The sequence below is a fragment of the Abramis brama genome (genome assembly GCF_963993115.1).
Source record: "Abramis brama genome assembly, chromosome: 10".
NCBI classification, from domain to species: Eukaryota; Metazoa; Chordata; class Actinopteri; order Cypriniformes; family Leuciscidae; genus Abramis; species Abramis brama.
Window position 1 is genome coordinate 36,384,492 of NC_139972.1, and position 22,696 is coordinate 36,407,187.

Consider the following 22,696-nt stretch of genomic DNA (forward strand, 5'->3'; position numbering starts at 1 on the left):
AACCCAACACACAGGACAATAGAGACACCAGAATAACAATATTCATGATTCTGAAGCTGAAAATACTGAATTATTTTAGACAAATATGCTTGCGCTATTTCACTGACTAGATATATTTAAAATAATGTAGGCCACTTTTACTGGTAACAGAAGACATTTGGCATTATCAGGACCCACAAATATTCCCCCACTGCTTTATTATACATTATATTCAACATTATATATAGCAGTTTAATGTAGTGCTGACACTTGATTTTTTTTCATGCACAGTAATTTTCATTTTGGGTGAATTATACACAATACATATTGTCACTATCCAAGATACATACTGTTGCATTTTTGTATTGCGATATATTGTGACACAATATATTGTTACACCCCTACTATTCAATCATTTGTTTATTAAAGTACCTCTATTATGCTTTTTCTGATATTACCTTTCATACGGTGTGTAATATAGCTGTTTGTGAATGTAAAAAGTCTTCAAAGTTTCAAAGATTATTTTCTCCTAAAAGAAAGAACCCATTCTGAACTGACTGAAACAAGTCATCAGTAAAGCCAGTCTCACTTCCTGCTCGAACGCGTGTGGATTTGTAACAAATTTGCATAATGCCAGTCTATGGTCTTCATTGGTGGACCTCGAACAATGTCTACTTTGACCCTCAAACACTGTAGTTGTAGCTGAGGCCTGGAAGAGTTTGATTCGTGCTGACGACATGTCGAGAAGACGCTGTTTTAATGCGCTGTGAATGCAAATTCACATTTCACGCACTTCCAAAGGATGAGGAATCGGGCTCTAATTGATACGGTAAAACTGATGCCATCATTAGTGTTCATATCACTGTGTATAAAGTGCTGAGGAAGATCCGGAGCTGAAATTAAGATATTATAATGCGTGTTTCATTTCTGACATGAGCTGTAAGCGGTCAACCAATCACAACAGACTGGGCCATCTGACCAATCAGAACAGAGTAGACCAATCATAACAGACTGGGCCATCTTACCAATCAGATCAGAGTAGACCAATCATAACAGACTGAGTCTTCTGACCAATCAGAGAAGAGTAGACCAATCACAACAGACTGGGCCATCTGACCAATCAGAGCAGAGTAGACCAATCATAACAGACTGGGCCATCTGACCAATCAGAGCACAGTAGACCAATCATAACAGACTAGGCCATCTGACGAATCAGAGCAGAGTAGACCAATTATGACAGACTGGGCCATCTGACGAATCAGAGCAGAGTAGACCAATTATGACAGACTAGGCCATCTGACGAATCAGAGCAGAGTAGACCAATCATAACAGACTGGGCCATCTGACCAATCAGAGCAGAGTAGACCAATCATAACAGACTGGGCCATCTGACCAATCAGAACAGAGTAGACCAATCACAACAGACTGGGCCATCTGACGAATCAGAGTAGAGTAGACCAATCGTAACAGACTGGGCCATCTGACCAATCACAGCAGAGTAGACCAATCCTAACAGCCTAGGTCATCTGACCAATCAGAGTAGAGTAGACCAATCACAACAGACTGGGTCATCTGACCAATCGTAGCAGAGCAGACCGATCACAACAGACTGGGTCATCTGACCAATCATAACAGAGTAGACCAATCACAACAGACTGGGCCATCTGACGAATCAGAGCAGAGTAGACCAATCGTAACAGACTGGGCCATCTGACCAATCACAGCAGAGTAGACCAATCCTAACAGCCTAGGTCATCTGACCAATCAGAGTAGAGTAGACCAATCACAACAGACTGGGCCATCTGACGAATCAGAGCAGAGTAGACCAATCGTAACAGACTGGGCCATCTGACCAATCACAGCAGAGTAGACCAATCCTAACAGCCTAGGCCATCTGACCAATCAGAGTAGAGTAGACCAATCACAACAGACTGGGTCATCTGACCAATCGTAGCAGAGCAGACCGATCACAACAGACTGGGTCATCTGACCAATCATAACAGAGTAGACCAATCACAACAGACTGGGTCATCTGACCAATCAGAGCAGAATAGACCAATCACAACAGACTGGGTCATCTGACCAATCAGAGCAGAGTAGACCAATCACAACAGACTGGGCCATCTGACCAATCAGAGCAGAGTAGACCAATCATAACAGACTGGGCCATTTGACCAATCACAGCAGAGTAGACCAATTCTAACAGCCTAAGCCAACTGGCCAATCAGAGCAGAGTAAACCTATCACAACCGACTGGGCCATCTGACCAATCACAGCAGAGTAGACCAATCACAACAGACTGGGCCATCTGACCAATCAGAGCAGAGTAGACCAATCACAACAGACTGGGTCATCTGACCAATCAGAGCAGAGTAGACCAATCACAACAGACTGGGCCATCTGACCAATCAGAGTAGAGCAGACCAATCACAACAGACTGGGCCATCTGACCAATCAGAGCAGAGTAGACCAATCACAACAGACTGGGCCATCTGACCAATCAGAGCAGAGTAGACCAATCACAACAGACTGGGTCATCTGACCAATCAGAGCAGAGTAGACCAATCACAACAGACTGGGCCATCTGACCAATCAGAGCAGAGGAAAGGAAGGGAAGGGTTTTTTGAGAGTGAATTTGACTTGATCAAACTGTTTCAGGCGAGGTGATGCTGTAATTTATATCAGAAAATTAAACCGTTTTTTTTATTTAATTTTTTTTACCTTGGATGCATGTAAACCTATTGCAGGAGACCTTTAAAATAAAAGTAGTTACTTGTAGCATAATAGAGGTACTTTAATGGTTCATCAATTCACAAATATTCAGCGTGCAGTTGGGATCAAGTGTCCATAAAAAGGATTTCATGTCGACATATGCAGATGTGAGACACTTGCCCGTCTCTTGGCAGAGCGGAAGGGGTTCAGGTATGCCAGCAACGGGTCCCTTTTACTTTTATACATCTCTCCGAAATCAAGCCCAGACTGTGTGGCCAAGATGTCCTTTAGACACACACCAGCAGCCTGACGCACCGTAATACTGAAATAAAAGAGAGAACTATGATGTAAGTGATGCAGGCACATTCAAAATAAATACTATTAGAAAGCAAATACTAGAAATTGTTTTGTGTGAATTTGTCATGAAGTTTATCTAAGAACAGTGTGAAAGTCAGGGATGCACTGATATGAAAATTTTGTCCGATACGATAATTCTTTATATTTGAAAGCTGATAACCGATCTATTGGCCGATAAATCTAAATCCAAATTTTTATATAATTTTTGAGAGCCTGATTACAAAAACAAAAGTCTCACCATGACAAGTCATGTCCCAAGCACACAATTATAATGTTCTCATTATAATTTGATGTAGCCGATATGACAGACTTGCGCTGCACATGTTGCACTGAACTGTATTTTCCTTTTTCAAAGTGATTCCAATCATATTTCAAGCAATTCAAAACCATCATGGCGAACAGCGTCTCAGCTGAAGGAAATAATCCATTATTTATCGGCTTTAACTTATCGGCCAAATTGACATGTGAACATATATCGTCCAATACCAATATGGTGGCCGATATATCGTGCATCCCAAGTGAAAGTGTAAGATCTGCTAAAGGAAGTAGTAATGAAGTGCCTGTGATGTGTGAGTGCATTGTCCATGCAGTTCAGGATGATGAAGAGGAACATGAACTGAAGAGGAACATCTTGGAACAGGGCTGCTCTAGCATACAGCTGGTCTTTCCCATGATGCAACGCAATGGATGACAGGTCAACAGGCCCAAGTTCTCCCAGGCACCGACCAACAGCCTCTGAGGAGTAAATGATAAAAACAAACATGACTTTATTCAACTCTTCATTTTCTTCTGTGTGGGCCTCTGAGTGAGTTCACGTAGTGTAACAGCGCAGCGCTTCTGGGCCAGCATCACACACATGACTAGCGTCAGCCAATAGTGAGCCTACGTGCTGACGTACAACACAGAAGCGCTGCGCTGTTACACTACATGAACTCACTCAGAGGTCCACACAGAAGAAAATGAAGAGTTGAATAAAGTCGTGTTTGTTTTTGCGCACAAAAAGTATTCTCTTCACTTGATAAACTTAAGGTTGAGCCACTGTAGTCACTTGGACTATTATAAACATGGTCTTTACTAACTTTCTGGGCCGGCAAGTTTCAATAACAGAGAAGCCAATGGAGGAGTGATCCAGCTCTCTGATTTAATCAAAAATATCTTAATTTGTGTTCCGAAGATGAACGAAAGTCTTACGGGGTTGGAACAACATGAGGGTGAGTTATTACTGACAGAATTTAAATTTTTGGGTGAACTAACCCTTTAAGTAATTTCAATGGGGTCTTTATGTGTATGGCAACAGAGAAAGCACTTACTCAAGATGTCTCCTCCACCAGGGTGGTTAGCTGCGATTTTGCAGAGCTGAAGGAGGTTAAGAACCAGCTTCACCAGAATACAGCTGGCAGGATCGGCTAAACACATATCAGATATAAACATGAGCATTATTAAGACAGTGCTAGTAGAGTTAAATATATAAAGAGCTATAGCACCTTTATCTGACGGTAGCATAAAGAATTATAATGTGATTCTGACCATGACATTCTTTCAAGAGTTGTCCTATCTGCTGTTTGTGGCTGTGAAGTTGCCTTTTCAAATCTTTCAATCCCTCCAAACGTGCCAAGGGCAAAGAATCGCAAGACGTAACAGACAGAAAATGCTCGATTTCCTGCAATAGACAGAAAAATAGAAGGAACAGGCACATGAAACGATGCTTAATAAGAGCAGAATTACATAATAAAAACCAATTGTCAATGTTAAGCCGTATCCCATATCAACTGTGATTAGGATCATCAACCAATTATGAATTACTTAATTTCAAATTCATTCAAAATCAACTTCTCTAATTTAAATTTAGTTCATTATAATCCCACAACACAACATGTAGATATATTTAGACATGTTAAAGGTGCAGTAAGCGATTTCTGAGAAACACTGTTGACATCTGAATGCAACCCATACAAACACACCCCTGCCTTCATTGCTCGCCCACAAAATGCATTAACATGCAATGCAAGAGTGGATGTCTCTATCATAGCTGAAGGAAAGCAAAATATGAAAAATAATGCAAAGATGACACGAATAACAAGGAAGAACAAAAGATGTTACTATAGCTAACATTACAACAACAGCATATAATGGTTCTGTGAAACCGCAAAACCAATGTTACTCATGTCCGTTTTCAGGCCTTCCCGTTTATATTAACGTGGGTTCTAAATAGGGATGTGCCGATCCGTTACTCAGTATCACACACCCGGTATACTCAGTATCGGTATCGGCTCCAATACTCCCATTCTTTGTCGGATCGGGGTATCGGTCAGAGGAGACCGATCCAAATCCGATATTGTGCGTATACTATTCTGTGTTATTGTTAAGCCCCACAAAAGGCACAAAAACATTATAAAGCACCATAAAGTTTTCGTGTACTATATTATAAGTGTTCTGAAGCCATTCTATAGTAAAATGTGAGAAAGAAATGAATATTTAAGTCATAAAATTCAAGATCATGTAAATGTTTCCCTCCGCTGCGGCTGTATATATATATATATTTTATAATGAAGTTGTCTGTATTAAGTAGATTGTGTTTAACACACAAAAGAGTGATTATCAGTTTAACACACACAGAGTTATAGAAATTCTACTTGATTTAAAAAAACTGCGCTGGTATCGGATCGGTATCGGTATGGGTCGATACTTTGAATTTTTGGTATTGGATCGGATTGGTTCTGAAAAAATGGTATCGGTACATCCCTAGTCCTAAAGCTCTTGCCTGATCATAACCGTTGTTTTCCCAGTGATATTCATCTGACCTTTTCTCTTTTGTAATGTCTCTCAGCCATCTCTCTTTCTACAGTCATTCTTCAAATCTTCCCCCCCATCATGAGTGGGCACGCCCCCTACTTCTGATTGGCTCATTCACTCCCCTCTCCCATCATGAGTGGACACGCCCCCTACTTCTGATTGGCTCATTCACTCCCCTCTCCCATCATGAGTGGACACACCCCCTGCTGCTGATTTACTCCCCCCTCCCCCATCATGAGTGGACACGCCCCCTACTGCTGATTGGCTACAAGTGTGTTGTGCTGCTCGGCCCAATCCACTTTCAACAGCATTTCTCAGAAATCACTTACTGCACCTTTAATGCTAAATAATGTGGGTCTACGCAGCATTTCTGATGTTGACCTGTCTGAGAGAGAAGGCTCCAGAGCTGTATTTGAGGGCATGTTGGGCATCTCTGAGCTCTCTGAAGTTTGGTCGGTCAGGGAAAGGCTCCAACAGGGGAATGGACTTTCTCAACATGCTGTTCTCCGGGTTTTCTATTACCAGGAACCTTAGCAGACGGAGGACCTAAAAGCAGCCGCATGTACAACATGTCATATAATGAATAATCAGTCAAATCATGCATCACACTTGTAAACTTGAAAATTATATTATTTTGTTAGTGAACACTGTTAACATCGTAATTGACTTTAATGTGCTTTAAATCAGTACTGTAATTCAGTTTTGCATCCACCTCTTGTGTCACGACTTTTAACAGAAACTTAACTGTGACTTAAAACCCTAATTACAAAAAAGCATTTCAATTTACATTTCCATTTCAGTTATTCATTTCCAAATATATTTAGATATTTCCAAATCAGTTATTTTCCAGTCGTTGAATTCCATGATTTCTGAAAATGGATTTTAAAACGCATTTTGTAGAGATTATGGCCGTGAAAATATTTTAAACTTTTAATTTGAAAAATGTATATTCTCTTAACTATACCAATTTCCTTGACTTGTCAGAACTGTAATAATTTCCACAATTTTTCCAAGTCTGAAATCATCATTTTAAAAATCCTTGATATTTTAGATTTTTTTGTGTTATCGCTTAAAAATGCACACACTCTTGTGGCCAGATGTGTTGGGGCCAAAATAAAAAATGTGGGGCTTTAAAGGGATAGTTCACCCAAAAATTCATTTACTCACCCTTATGTTGTTCCAAACCGGTAACCAAACAGTTGATGGACCCAATTGACTTCCATAGCGTGGGGGAAAAAAATACTATGGAAGTGAATGGATAATTCTTCAAAATATCCTCTTTTGTGTTCAGCAGAAGAAAGAAACTCATACAGGTTTGGAACAACAAGACCAAATGATGACAGAATTTTCATTTTGGGTGAACTATCCCTTTAACTGTATTTTAAAAGGCTTTATTTGAAATACACATAAGTAAACGTTGTTTTTATGGTAATAGGTTTCCTGTGGTACATCTGCTGTTTTCGAACACTTTTTTTTCAATTTACAGATACTAGGAGTGTCCGTAGATTACAATAAGTAACTAAAACCATTATAATAAAAATGTCAGAATTCTAGAAGTTTGAAGAGCTGAATATTATTTTCAGACATTGTTTTGTCTTAAAACTTGTTTATTTTGAATCATTTTAAGCAATCTTGAGGCCCCTCGGATGTTTGCTGAAGCCCCCTAGTAGAGAACCTCTGCACTTGTTTGTGACTTATAACACTCTTATAAGATAACCCTCTCTCTGTTCTCTCTCACCTGCTGAGATATGGCAGACTGTTCGGTGACCTGTGCTGTGAGAGTGGCCACTATGACCTGCAGGTGACTCTCCAGAGCATCATCACAGTATTCAACAGCCGTCTGACAGACCAGCGACAGCAGCTCACAGCACAGGGACAAACTGCGAGAGGACACCTCATCCTGAGGACATGATCTGCAGCAGAACACAAGAGCTCAGTCATTCCCAGCAAAATCAGCCTGTAGACTCCGTTTCTCAACCTGTCTCCCACTAATGACCACTAATTATTCATTTGTCATCTAGCCGATAACCCAAAGGGCCCTATTTTAAGGATCTAAGCATATGGTCTAAAACGCACAGCTCAAGTGCACTTAGGGGCGAGTCCGAATCCACTTTTGCTAGTTTAATGATGGGACAAATCGTCGGCGCTCCCGGTGCATGGTCTAAAAGGGTTGTCTCAATTCTCTCAATGAGTAATGGGTGTGTTTTGGGCGTAATGTGCAATAAACCAATCAGAGTCTCATCTCCCATTCCCTTTAAAAGCCAGTTGCGCTCGCGTCATGGTGGATTCGCTATTTACATGGAAGAATTTGCAAGCGGAAAAACTAAACGCGTCTCCAGAGAGGAAACAGTTCAGCTCGTGCGCGAGGTTAAAGTGTGCAAGCAGACCATTTACGGGACAAGCCGGATTACACCATATCTTTATGTACACAATAATAATCTTTTACATAATAATCCTTTTATTTTTAATATATGGCATGTTTGTGTGCTGCTGCGTGTCCCTGTGTGTTTAATAAGCAGAGTCTATGCGTGTTGTGTAGCCGCCTATAGGCGCACATTACTAAAGCGCTCTTTATATAACAAAAAAATACTGTGCCATTGACTTTAGACCAGGTTTCAGTTGGACAATGGCGCAATCTATTTCAGTTGCCTCAAAATAGCAACGCGCCAACAATGCGCCTGAACACACCTCGTTTTCAGACCAGCAGCCCATGGGCGAACAAATGGCCGCAAATGCATTTGCTATTTAAAGGGGTCATATAATGCCATTTTTGTACAAGCTAATATGATTCTTTAGGGTTTAACTCTAAATTAAAAGTTTGTAATATACTTTAATTAAAATTCTCATTAGTATTGTAAGAAAGCACTCATTTTACCTGCGTACACCGTTAATAACACAATAACCATAATAAACGTGGGATTATGAATTATATTGAGAACGTCGTACATAGAAAACATGCCGTAATGTACCCTGAGTGTAAACCTTAGCCGCATTCATTGTGAAGCGTGCAAGCGATTTGCAAAGATTAATATAAATATTAATATAAAGGTTAATAAAACGTTACACTCACTTCTTCTGGAGGTGCAGCAGGAACACGAATAGTTGGTACAGATCCTTTTTTCAGGAGCAGCTTCTTAGCAAAACCAGCTTTATAACGTTACTGACCCTCGTTTGTAAAGCAGTCTGGAGAAATGATCCGCGCAAACATGAAAGCATTGCTGTTGATCGTGGGGAATATTCCCTTCGAAAACAAACTCAGCCACTGCGTCTTCAGCGGTTCGGATTTAGGAACATCAAAATGATGCTGTGTTCCTTATTACACCCAAGAACAGAACACCACAATCGCTTAGCACAATCGCATTCTGCTCATAGACAGTGCTCCAGCGTATCAACAATGACCGCGCCAGTCCGCGCGGACTATGATTGACAGCTCGCTCACGAGCGAGGGCGGGTCTGTGTTGAAACGCTGCTGTCAATCAACAATCGTGGGAGGGGCGTCGATTTTGTGACGTCACAAAATCGAACGGCTTGATTTGAGATGGGGGAAAACATATAAGAAGATAAAAAAAACACTGGATGGATTTTCATCATTTTATGATGGTTGTGTACAGGCACTGCCAACACACATTTCAGTACAATCAACTTGTAAAAGTGCATGTACCATTATATGACCCCTTTAAACAACGTGGACTATTGACGTGAAAATGATGACTACGTCGGTCTGAAATTAGCAAAACACACTTGAGTCGCGTCTGGCGCTGCATTGCGTCGAGTGTGTGATAGGGCCCTAAAACAGCCCTAATGTGTGTGTGAGCAGACCTGCTGTTGATGTGGTGAATGAGTGTATAGATGATGTCCCGCAGCACAAATGCCCATGCTCCGCCCAGCCCGTCCTTCACCTCCCTGAGCAACAGGCTCACAAACAGGTGGTACATCATCAGTATGCGGTGCCGCTCGTAGGCGTTGGTGGTCTCGGCAGCCTTCTGACAGATCGCTATGAGAATCCTCTGAATGGACATCTGAAACAAACAGAACAAACAATGCACTTGCTGCACATTTATACGGTAGCTCAGGGGAAATATGAATATGGAAGTTTGAGTGTGAGGCTCACGGGAGTCTTTGACAGGATGGAGACTAGAGACTTGTGGTTGGCACTGTGGCATTTGCTCAGGTAATCCAGCGTGGCTTTGATCACATATGAGCTGAAGAATGGCGGGTTTGGCGCGGGATCCAACTCTCTAATTACAAAAATGCAACATGTTTAGGAAATTTCTTATGATTCCTATAGGATGGCAGTAATATAATAAATTCCAAGTGGAATTATCAGTGAATTTGTCAATGCTGGATGAGCATTTGAGCGCATACGTTTTTATGCACATTTTTTTAATTTATGTGCATCTCTCTTAGTGAAAATAGCTGTTTCCATCCATCTTTTTTTCTGCATAAAAAAAAAGATGGATGGAAACAGCTATTTTCACTAAGAGAGAAAGTTTCAGTATGTTTTCAACTCTCTTTTATCTCAAATAAACTGATTCCACGTGTTATAATCTTTGTAATGATCTGTTAGGTGGCATGATAAGAAATAAATATACCCAGTAAATTTCTGTAGGTCTCCACTATCCGCAGACGCTCCTCCTGCAGTCTCATGCAGTGTCATTAACAGCTCCACCACAATGTCAGCCAGGTTGTTGCAAATCAAACTGTCAATTTGCTGAAGGAAAAAGAGAACTGTGTATATACATAATTCTTGAGCTGTGTACCAATTTTACCAATTGTGTACCAACTGCATCTACAGAAAGATACAGTTTAAGTGTAGATCAGTAATGAATTGAAACACAACTGTATCCTCACCTGTTTTCCCAGGAAGTTGCTGTCCTTCAGTATATCGTACACCCTGTGAGCCTTCTCTCTCTGCTGGGCCACATGGGTGTCTTGCCCAGCGAGGGCGAAGTGAGGTAGGATGTTCACCATGATCTTGGGGAAGCAGTCAGCCAGCAGCTGCTTCCAGTCCTGAGCCAAGTGATTCCCAATGGATTTCACCTCCTCAAAGTCATTCAGGAAGACCAGGTGTGGGATCAGCACATGGTAGGATGACCTAAAATTATAAAACATAGTTACAGTATAATCAGTACAATACAGTATATTTACAGAAGACCTTCGGGCGAAAAACTTCTGAACGTGTTCTGATACTGATCATTTTCTACTATAATGTAGTATTTTTGCAATGAAAAATTGAAAATGATAATGATTAATTGATTAATTGACCATATGCACGGTTACTTCCTGGTTTTCGATAAGCCAGCTTGGGCATTTCCGGTGAACTGTTAGCTGTCATCCTGTACTCGCTATACAATGACACAAATTCATCAATGGTTGACTTTTTAATATTGATTTACATTTTAATGCAGTTATCACACTCACCTAATTTGTCAATAAACCATTTTTATTGATTGCATTAAAGACTTAAAGCTAATGGGAATGCTGGAATAAGAAACCATCACAGAATAAATACAGAATAAAACCAAATGCAGAATATTTTTCCAGCACTTCAAATGTTATTTTTTATGTGATGACCAAAAACATTATTTGTTCATCCTTCTGAGATTGTCCCCATTTGTAAAACCGAATGTTTTAAGATGTAAGAAATCCAACATTTTGATAGAAAACACTTTTATTTTTAAATAAAAAAGACATTAATTACCACTATAACCAGTAGATGGCGGCAGAGTAGCATTTTTATTGGCTCATATTAGCCATTACCTGTAATATTTTTTTTTATACGTTTTGCTTTTCAATAAATATTAAACATTATAAAATCCCTAGTTTTAAAAATACATTTTGTAAAGGTTTAGCACTTTTTTTGTAGTCAAGTATGAAGTTGGAAAAGTCTCATGAAGAACAAAAACTTTTCTTCAAACTGCAAATGAATTACACAGAAATCAATTATAATCACAGAAGCTGTCAGGAAAACTCCTATTTTGTTCAATAAATCTAACTAAAGTGAACTAAAATCTAACTAAAATCTACCCGAGGACAATGAAGATACAGACACACCAACAAGTGACATTTCACCGGAAGTTTTCCAGCTGGCTTATATTATTGCTGAAGTTATTAAGAACGTTCCGTGCATATGCTCAATAGCCATGAAAATAAATAATGTTAAAGGGATATTTCACCACTGGAAATATGAATGTGTATTTAAATTGGGTCATTTATGTAGTAGAAATGTGAAATTATTTTAGAAGTTGGAGTCTTCTAGACTGAGAAAAGCCAGAAAATGTATTTTTGGCTCATGTGCATGAAAAGACAACAACTCCCAGAATGCACTTGCCTCGCTGCCCTACGAGGCCACGCCCAAGCCACACCTACCAGTTACAGAGGGCAGTATCGGAAGAAATGATGCAACTAGGCTACTAGTGGAGTCGAAACTGAAAAGATGCCGTTTTATCGTGAGATCCCCCTATGGGCGGGTTGAACACATGCGGGACGAGCTCCTCCTACTGGCTGTAGTCTCTCGCCTCTGGACAAAAAAGCCTCAGATGACACAAAATTAAGATTTTTGCGTCATCTGAGTTTTTTTTTTTTTTTAAGACACACAATACAGAAATCTCTCGTCTCAGGGGGGCATGAGGGAGGGAAGCAAGGTCATTCGAAAATACTACCGGGTTTCTACTGATACAAAGCTTAATGCTAATCAATGAAGTATCCCTTTAAAATAGCCTTCTCATACCATGTATGCAAAATATGATTTATTTTGATTTGGCCTGAAATATGAGCAGCATGTGAGATTCAGCCTATGGCAGGAGCACAAACCTGTAAAACTCGTCCAGACTGCAGAAGCCCAGAAGTGTGTAGGGGAAGGACTGCAGCGTGTACCCCGAGTCGGACTGTTTTTGGTTCAGCCACTCAGCCACCAGGTAATACAGGTGTGAATGAATTAAACTCTTCGAGTCCCTGTACCCAAGCGACCGGGACACACCTCTTAGCACCTGCAGAGTTCACCACAGAAAAACGTTTTAATGGAGGATACAAAGGAACATTTGGATAGTGTTCAGTGTTGAATATCTTGTCTTTACCTTATTGATGAGCTTTTCATCAATGCTGTTCTCCTTGTAGGACTGAAAGAGTGCAAACAAGGCTTGCTTCTCACACACGGGGCTGCAGGACATCACCATAGAGACGCTTTTCAGCAAAGTCGCCCGTCGACTAAAGGTCTCGTCGGGTAAGTCTTCTGAAGGACAGCTCTTCTGTACAACAACAGCATTCAAGAATTAGAAGAATATTCTTAGGATGTCAAACCAAGTCAATACCAAAACTAAAGATGTTTTATTTTAGAAATTCATTAGGTGTTTTTTTATAGATATATTTCTGAGCGTTTACAAACTTGTTCACCTTTGTATATCTGTTCTATTGTTTTTTTTTCTTTCTTTTTTTTTCTAATTTTTGTAATTTGTGCTCTTTATTTACTTGAATAATTACTTGTAAAAAACTTGTTAATAATTGATTGCTACATAACATGGTTTTAATTCAACATTTATAAATCTACACAATTAATTTTGTTTATTTAATATGTAATTTTTAAAATAAAGGAGTATGTTCAATAGGATATAGGACTTAAAAATCTTGAAAAATGTTAGTGTTGTAACAAGTCTTTTTGTTGGATTAATTATGTCATAAATGACCTATAATCAGGTAAAGATCAAACATTAAAGAATTAGAAGTCTATTCTTAGGATGTCAAAGTAAGTTAATACCACAACTAAACTAAGATGTTTTAGTTTAAAAATTCATTGGGTGTTTTTTTTTTTCTTCTTTTTTCTGAGCGTTTACAGATCTTTGTATATCTGTTCTATTATTATTATTATTTTGTTCTACTGTTTGTAATTTGTGCTCTTTATTGTATAACTGACTGCTTACTTGAATATTTACTTGTAAAAACTCCACACAATTAATTTTGTTTATTTAATATGTAATTTTTAAAATAAAGGAGTATGTTCAATAAGATATAAGATTTAAGAATCTTGAAAACTCACTGGTATTGATATCAGCTACTGAAATTTTAGTGTTGTGACAACCCAAGTCTTTTCCATAATTATTGGATTGGTTATGCCATAAATGACCTATAATCAGGTAAAGATCAAACACAGTATAGCGTGAGTTTTGCCCTTAGTTCTGAGAGCGTATTAACATCTAAAGTCATTTGATTCAACTTCTTTATGCATCAAAATTCATTGATGCAATGGGCAACGAGTTATTAAAAAATAAAATTTCATAGCACATTAATTTGTTCTACCTGCCCCCTCATTCCTTCCTGAGCCTTGAGGTAAATGTTCTCAAAGGCCGTCTGCTGGTTCTTCATAGGAAGCATCATCTTGCCTTCCGGTCCGTTTTTAAGGAACAAGCTAGAATTGAAAAGCCCATGTGAATAAAGGAAGACCAGTTTCATCAGAAGAGGTTATATCTTGAGCTCAGCCCACCTCTCCACAGACAGCGCTGCCAACATGCACACATGGTGATGTGGATCTGCTAAATGAGCCGAGAGAACCACAGACACGGGCAGCTCCTCGTCCCTCAGCGTCAGCGTCGCCCACTTACAGCAAGGGTCCACCTGGGGGAAACAGCGAGTACACATATGCAAACCTCTATTGGAAACAGCCGTTTACACGGACTTGAACGTCGGAAGATGATGTAACTGACTGTTATACTATAAAATAGTACTGTTTAAAATAGTACATTTACTATTTTACTGGAATACAAAATGATACTGTACTTACCTCCAGCAAAGCCAGTAAACACTGCATCAGTGCCACTCTCACCGCCGAGGTACATTTGCCAGATTTCCCTAAGATGCTGTACAAAAAGAGTGAATTTAACCTTAAGAAGCTCTTGAAGAATCTCTTTTAAATTTTGAATCTCTTTTTTTTCTTTTTAACAAATCAAGTATTTCTTTATAATTAAGCAATTACGTTATATAATGAAGTAAATGTATTCAAGTAAAACCATCTCTAAAACACTTTAAAATCAGAAATACCACAGTACCATTTAATTTATTCCTGATCTGCTTATTGACACCATTATATGAGAACTGAACTGAGCTGAACGATGGCATCACTGTTTTCTCCTGAGCGGCTATATATACAAATGAATTAAATTAATAATTAGTAAAAAATATATATTTTATTTAAACATGCCCTAAGGCCGTCTGTCCACTAAAACTTTTTTTTTTTTCTAAGGCCAGCGTATTTTTTTCAATTGTTTTCAATGGGAGTGCCATGTATTTAAAAACGGCAGCCACGTGACGAAGCGCTGATTGCCAGCCGTCCAATCACAGTAGAGGAGGGCGGGACAAATACCACACGACTAATGACAACAGACGGCAACAACAAGCACAGCAACAGAACAAAATCATTTAAAACAAGAGCCAGAGCAAATGCTTTACATTGTGTCAACATTCAAACTATCTGCGAAATCAGAAACTAGTGACACTTCTTCCGATATTCTGTATCAACTTTAAAAAAACTGCTCTCAAGCGCCCAGAGCAAGGCGTTTTCTGCTGGCAAAAAAATTAAAAAAATTAAATAAACGCTTTAGTGGACACAGCCTAAATGATGACCATATTCAAGTATCATGATATTCGAATCTTACTCAAAGGAACTTGGAGTAAGACCTTCAGTACCATATACCATAGTACTACCATGGTACATTTTTGTTTGTATATTGCATTAATGATTTAACTTCACTGATACTATCGGATAAGAACAAAACTTGAACTGAATTGAGCTGAATAACGATATTATTGTCTTCAGTAGATCTGCTTATAGCTGAATTGAACTAGTTTCATTATGAATGAACGTTACACAGTTATTGAACTGAACTGAATCATCACTGAACTGAATTGAGCTGAATAAATGACACTATTATCTTGCTGCTTTACAGCTGAATTTGAACTTCTCATATTTTAAGTTTGCATCACTACCTATGTTTCCATCCACCTCATTTTAATGTGCATTTTGGGATATTGCATAAAACGCAGGATGGAAGAGCCATAAATTAAAAAAATGCGCATAAAAAACTTTGGTTACACTTTATTTTAAGGTGACATTGTTACAGTGTAATTATATATTACTGGGTAATATTAAGCAACTACATGTACTTACTATAGGTTTAGGGTAGGATTAGGGTTTGGTTGAGGGTTAGTTGCATGTGATTATGCATAATTTACTGTTATTAACATATGTAACATATGTAACAAGGACACTGTAAAATAAAGTGTTACCAAAACTTTTTTTATCCGATAAGAATTGTAAAACTACAATGGAAACACATTTACTGAATAAATCCCTTGATGCCCAACAAAAACATGACTTTGCCTCAACAGAGGATGTGATTGGTCCGATGGTTAATCCAGATATCCAATCACATCGCACAGCGCCTCAAATGCTGGTTTGGTCGTTCTGAAATGCAAAGTCTGTCATCAGAATGATTTGGTTTAATTCCCTCCAGAAGCGTCTCACACGATTGCGTTCCCAAACACCAGCATCCCAAAGCAAGAGAACATGCCAGCGTTTATGCGTTTTGCCTGCGCGCTCTGAGATGTCATTTATGATGTACGAAAAAGAGCCAGAGTGGCTCCCCTGGTCACAGCAACTTACACTTTTATAATATTTCAATTTTGCCCACTTTGAATGGAAACATAGCGACTGTTTCTGCTACTTTCCTGTGTATTATCGTGAAGCTGCTTTGACACAATTTCTATTGTAGAACACGCTCTAAAATTAAAGGTGTTCCAAAAGGAGTAATTTGGTTCATTGCGGTCTTGGTGGCCTCACCAGAATCCGGACACGACTTTGAGCAGCGTTCCTTTGATATGTGCCAGGTCGTCGTCCTGCTCGCTCACGGGGGGCGTTCGGCCCAGACAGCGGATGGAGGGCAGGAGAGAGCGCAGGACGGCGGCACACACCTCCTGGTCTTGCCGATACAGAGAACACACATCTCTGTATGAAAAAACCCAAAAGGAATTAGAAAAAGATTGTTATTGGAATACACTACTGGCTAAAGTTTGGAATAATTCAAGTTTTTTTTTTTTTTAATGCTTCTCTTCTGCTCAGGATGCATTTAAATGATCAAAAACAAAACCGTAAGAACAGTAATATTGTGAAATATTATTACAATTTAAAAGAACTGTTTTCTTTTTTTAAGTTATTTTAAAAAGTTATTTACTCCTGTGATTGCAAAGCTGAATTTTCAGCATCATTGCTCCAGTCTTCAGTGTCACATGATCATGATTCAGAAATCATTCTAATATGATGATTTGGCGCTCAAAAAAACATTTCTTAATATTATCAATGTTGAAAGCAATTTTTACTGCTTAATATATTTGTGAAATCATGTTACACTACCATTCAAAAGTTTGGGGTAAGATTTAAAAAAAGAGAGTGATTAATACTTTCATCCAACAAAGACGCAATATATTGATCAAAAGTGACAGTAAGATTTTGGTAAAGCTTTATAATAAAGTCTTATTTGTTAACATTAGTTAATGTATTAACTAATATGAACTAACAATGCAATACATGCGTTACTGTATTTCATGCAATACATGCGTTACTGTACTTGCTGTATTTATTACTGTATTACTGCGTTACTGTATTTATTAATCTTTGTTAAAGTGAGTTAATAAAAATACAGTCGTTCATTGTTTATGTTAGTTCAGTGCATTAACAAATACAAATTTTGATTTTAATAATGTATTAGGGAATGTTGAAATTAACTAAGATTAATAAATGCTGTAGAAGTTCATTATTAGTTCACGTTAACTAAAGTAGTTAACTAATGTTAACAAAAGAAACCTTATTGTAAAGTGTTACCGAGATTTCTACTTCGAATAAATGCTGTTCATTGAATATTCTATGCATCAGAGGATCATGAAAAAAAAATGCATTACAGTTTCCACAAAATTTTTAAAAACGGTTTTCAACATTGATAATAATAAGAACCATTAGTAATAATTGAGCACCAATAAAACTTAATTACATATTTTTTTTATAATATTTCACAACATTACTGTATTTATTTATTTTATTTTTTATCAAATAAATGCAGCATTTGAGTGAGAATAAGAAGCTTCTTTCAAAAAAAATCTTAATTATTCCAAAGTATTATTTACATTATCAAATACACTTTAGAAGAATTGAGATATTAGTTGTTCGATCATTTATTAAAATGAACTTTATTGCACCAAATTTAAGATATTGAACAGAACATAAGGGAAACGGAGGAATCCTTACGCCAGAGGCCTGAGAAGAGTATCAAATTCTTCAGGATCCAGAGATGAGACTTCAGCTGGGAGTTTCTTCAGCAGGGAAAGATACTACACAAGTAATGCATGAAGAAAAAAAGGAAAAAACATTTAAATATGTCATTTTGGTGATCAAAGAAGAGTTATAAGGGATACAATTATTAACTACAGGGGGACTTTAAAAGAATAATTTATTAGATGCACGCTGGGTTGTTATCATAGGGACATCAACTTTACATTTCCACGCCCCTAACATGACGCAGAACAAAACAAACTGTGACTGGTTGCGTCACATGTCAGTCAGACGGCCTCTGGGTGGTCCTTGGCCAATAAAAGATGCGATAGAGTCCAGACCTTCTGCCATCAGTCTGAAGGTTTGTCTACAAGAGGCTACTTTCCTAGATAACCCCATGAACAGTCTTTAACATAATTCAATGTTTCAATTATATAAGAGTCAGTCAAGCGGCAACCTTCCGGTCTCTCTCTTGAATCCAAAACGGAAGTGACTTAAACTGCAATTCATCGACTGGCCTCTAGAGACAGACTGCAAAATCCCATAGACCGCCCATGTTAACATGCCCACCTTTACAGCAGAAACAAATATGTTTTCAGCCGGGTACAAAAAGTGGTTTTGGTCTGTATAGCTAATTTTGCTCTTCATGACAACTTGAATTAGAATTTTTTTATAACTCATCAATTTAAATTGTATTAAGCCTTAAAGTTCTGCATAATTAAGGGCATGGCCACTTGAGTGACAGGTGAATTGCCGATGATGTCACTACTAGCCGTTTGTCTGCTGTTAGCGTCACCTCACCTCAGCTAATCCCGCCTCTTTGCCCATTTACGGTTATCTGAGAGTGTCGCGCTGCCAAGATGGCGACGGCTGGCTCCGCCCACTTTGGGCTTCAAAAATGCTCTCCAGAAACCTACGGTCACGTCATGGACTATGTCCATTGAATGATACAGTCTATGGAGTCAGTACATTAAGAAATCATAATCACCATGTGGAGGTGAAGCATCTGAGAAAAGTCTGTGAGGTCCAGTAGTTTGAGCAATTTGCGTTGAGTGTCCAGAGGTTTGAAGGAGAATCCACCGTTGAGCTCTGAGGATCCACAGAGCGACAGGAATCCAAGCACAGACAGGAAGGCCAAGTCTTGTCTAGATAAATGCTCCTCGGATAATGCACTCTTGGTCCCTACGATCGAAAATGAAGAGAAAAAAATCAATTTTGTGATCTTAACAGCTGCGAAACATGAAATCCCATCCCTGATTATATTGAGTTCTCCAGTCTCGCTGAGCACCTGTGCTGAATTTTGAATCGCAAGCTTCGTCATTGGACTGGAAAGGTCTGGAAGTGCTGAGGTGCGTCCCATCTCCATCTTCAAACAGATCAATCTCCTCCTGATTGTCCGTTTGGTTTCTGCTCGTATCCACTTGATCTTCATCCATTGGGTCGTTCTCCATGACTGTGTGGTCCTTTTTACTCGAGTTGCTCAACTGCAAAAGTAAAAGGTGCATTTTAGATGAGTGTCATTCTGGAAAAGATAAATAACAGAAGTTTGTAGGGGTGTGTGATATGATTTTAGATTGTGAAACATTAAAATGTCTCCACGATCTGCCATTAAAGAGAAATCGTAGTATTGTGCTACAGTGCAATCAGTTCTGGCGCCTCCATCCCAACATACTGTACAATGCCACACACATTTACATCACATGTTTAGCAGTATATACCGGCCTCATTCGCATGCTGTTCTGAATTTGTGACAAACTTATCATATCACCCACACTTAGAAGGTTGGTTGTAAAATCTCAGTATCATCTCTAACTGAAAAACATAAATAATAAGGTAAAACGTGTTTTCAAATATGTTCATGGACATCTGTAATGACGCGTCAGTAAGTCTCACCAGTTGCTTAGATATGTCACACAGGTCGTTCAGCAACCTCACAGGCAAAGTCTTCATGAATAAAATGCGAGATATGGTAGAAACTTTGTCATCCTAGAAAAAAAAAAGTTATTTTGAGGTTACTGGATAAGGATTTTTAAAAATGCAACATTCAGACCTATGAACCTGTTTGACCAAACCTTTGAAAAGAACTGACTTGAAAGAACAATTTGGCTCACAAGGAAGTTTTGTGACAAATTGACAAATGACAATGACAAATTTTGGAGCAGAAAAATATGTATATTCATTGTGCAATCCCATAGCTCAATGGCACTGGCAACGGCGAGGTAATGGGATTTTGATTCCCAGAGAACGCATTGACTTGCAACATAAGGCACTTTAGATAAAATCTTATGCCAAATGCATAAATGAAATGACTTTTGAAGAGATAGCCCATGAAAAATAAAATCTTTGTCAGGTTAATGGGCTAATGGGCTCCAATGTTCAGTTTCCAATCTTCTTCAAAACATTTTTTTATTATTTTCTGCAGAAGAATAAATGGCAACCAGGTTTGGATGGAACAACTTCGAGGTGAATAAAAAGATGACAGAATTTACATTTTTGGGTGGACTATCCCTTTAAGAAACATTGGATTTTTGATTGACCTGAAAATATATTTAAATAAAAACTTGTTATTACATTATTTGTAAAATACAAAATATAAATATCGAATAAAAAAAATAACACTCATACCTTGTATTTGGTGATATACTGTAGCTTACCTTTTCTCTTCTACTAATACTATCAGAGCACAACAGCATCACTGACTGAATTGATGTGATGGTATCGTTCTCAGTCAATCTGCTCTTTGCCGTTGATAAGTAATGACTAAATTCCTGAACCAATGCCTACAAAGGAAGGAAATAGTAATTAATTACCAGGGTCTAGAGTAATTAGTTATTTACATGCATTTTAAATCAAATAATTAAGGCTGTCGATGGTAGAAAGTAAAAAAAACCCCACAGATTTCTGAAATTTTTTGCACCAATAATTTGTAATCATAAATACATTTTCAATTGAAGCTCCAAATCATTGTGAAAACAACAGAAATACAGTATTTTCAATATTTTATTTTTTAAAATGTTTGTTTAATGACATCTTCTGCCAAACACAAAAGAAGATATTTTGAAGAATGTAATTTTTCTTTCTTTTTTTCCACACTATGGAAGTCATTGGGGCCCATTAACTGTCCGGTAACCAACATTTTTCAAAATATCTTCTTTTGTGTTCAGCAGAAGAGAGAGATTCATACAGGTTTAGAACAACTTGAGGTCGAATAAATGATGACAGAATTTTCATATTTGGGTGAACTATCCCTTTAAATGGATTTTATTTATTTATTACCATTTCTGGGAATACAATTAATAATGATATCTTTTAAATTAAGTCAATTTAAAGGTGTCATACATGTACATGGATTTTTTTTAAATATTTGTTTTTATACATGTTCCTTAAGGTTCACTTATAATGTTAAAGTCCCCCTGTGGTGTCGAAAATCAAGCTTTAATGTTGTTTACATGTGTAATATGGTGTTTTTAATGTGCTTTAAGACAAATCATGTTTAAATTCATAAGTCAACACCATTACTAGTATTTTCTCCTTAAAACTGCAGTGTACCAAATACAGTCTTAAAATCACGGTTTGAAATCGCTGGTGTTTCTGACGTCACAAACTACCTTGTAACCAATCAGATCAACGTGTGATCGTCAACGAGTGGATCTCTGAGCTGGAGCGAGTGAGTGGAGGCGGGGCTCATTTGCATATTCATAGAACCGCGTATACTAAATGAGGCAAGAGTGTAGAGTTACAGTCAAGATATTTTAAGGCAATTTTGGTGATCAAAGATGAGTTTTAAGGGACACAATTATTGACTACAGGAGGACTTTAAAGTTTCATGCACAAAAAAAACTAATGTTTATGAACTGAAAAATAAATATTTTCAACCCTCACTCTGACCCTCTGTCTGAAATGATGTGTTTTTAAGGGGCGGCTCCTTTAATGATTGGCTAACTTCACTGCATAGGAAACAGTATCAACGCCCACTTGCTAGTTAGTGTTTTGAACACATTATCCATGTAAAATAATTTACATTATCAAATTGTTCACTTACGGGTTGCGATAGCTGTTGTCAGAGCCAAGGCTGCTTCATCTTTCAACAAAAGGGTCTTTCGCGCCGGAGGAATCTTTTCATAGTTCCTCGAACTTATGGCGGAAGTACCTTTTCATATACGGTCTACTTTCAGTGTATAACAGTTATATCTAATAACGTATTAGACAGGACTGTTACACAGATTGTAAACTAATGAACACGGAGAATGCGAGCGCTGTTTGTTTGCTCAGGCTCTGGCGTTCACAGCGCCGTCAAAATAAAAGTCACAACGAGCGCGGCTTACGTCACTTCAGAGTTCCTACTGGCGGTGCGAATGCAACCAGAAAATGTTCCTAAAGGAACCATTAGTTCTCGGGGAATCACACTGGTGACCAATTCCTATAACTAAGTTCCTAGAACTATCAGGTGCGAAAGCCCCTAAAAATGTATTGGCAAACTCTCCATTACACTGTGCCTCATTTACAAAACAATCTGCAGTCAAATGCTCTGAACAAACTTCAGAC

At 38.3% G+C, this 22,696-nt stretch overlaps 1 protein-coding gene across 1 annotated transcript in view; it reads right to left on the reverse strand.

The window, feature by feature from the left end:
* atm (ATM serine/threonine kinase) overlaps window positions 1-22,696 on the reverse strand; it is a 59,205-nt gene that overhangs the window by 23,557 nt on the left and 12,952 nt on the right. Inside the window, exons 14-34 of the mRNA XM_084125408.1 lie at window positions 20,806-20,931; window positions 20,045-20,137; window positions 19,440-19,635; window positions 19,140-19,333; window positions 18,128-18,210; window positions 16,670-16,834; window positions 14,615-14,690; window positions 14,318-14,448; window positions 14,134-14,242; window positions 12,918-13,088; window positions 12,655-12,830; window positions 10,693-10,936; window positions 10,434-10,552; window positions 9,953-10,079; window positions 9,661-9,860; window positions 7,580-7,754; window positions 6,223-6,387; window positions 4,576-4,708; window positions 4,359-4,454; window positions 3,609-3,783; window positions 2,872-3,013 (exon numbers count right to left, since the gene is read on the reverse strand). Coding sequence (XP_083981534.1) covers window positions 2,872-3,013; window positions 3,609-3,783; window positions 4,359-4,454; window positions 4,576-4,708; window positions 6,223-6,387; window positions 7,580-7,754; window positions 9,661-9,860; window positions 9,953-10,079; window positions 10,434-10,552; window positions 10,693-10,936; window positions 12,655-12,830; window positions 12,918-13,088; window positions 14,134-14,242; window positions 14,318-14,448; window positions 14,615-14,690; window positions 16,670-16,834; window positions 18,128-18,210; window positions 19,140-19,333; window positions 19,440-19,635; window positions 20,045-20,137; window positions 20,806-20,931 — 3,096 coding nt within the window. The remainder of the gene's footprint in view (window positions 1-2,871; window positions 3,014-3,608; window positions 3,784-4,358; window positions 4,455-4,575; window positions 4,709-6,222; window positions 6,388-7,579; window positions 7,755-9,660; window positions 9,861-9,952; window positions 10,080-10,433; window positions 10,553-10,692; window positions 10,937-12,654; window positions 12,831-12,917; window positions 13,089-14,133; window positions 14,243-14,317; window positions 14,449-14,614; window positions 14,691-16,669; window positions 16,835-18,127; window positions 18,211-19,139; window positions 19,334-19,439; window positions 19,636-20,044; window positions 20,138-20,805; window positions 20,932-22,696) is intronic.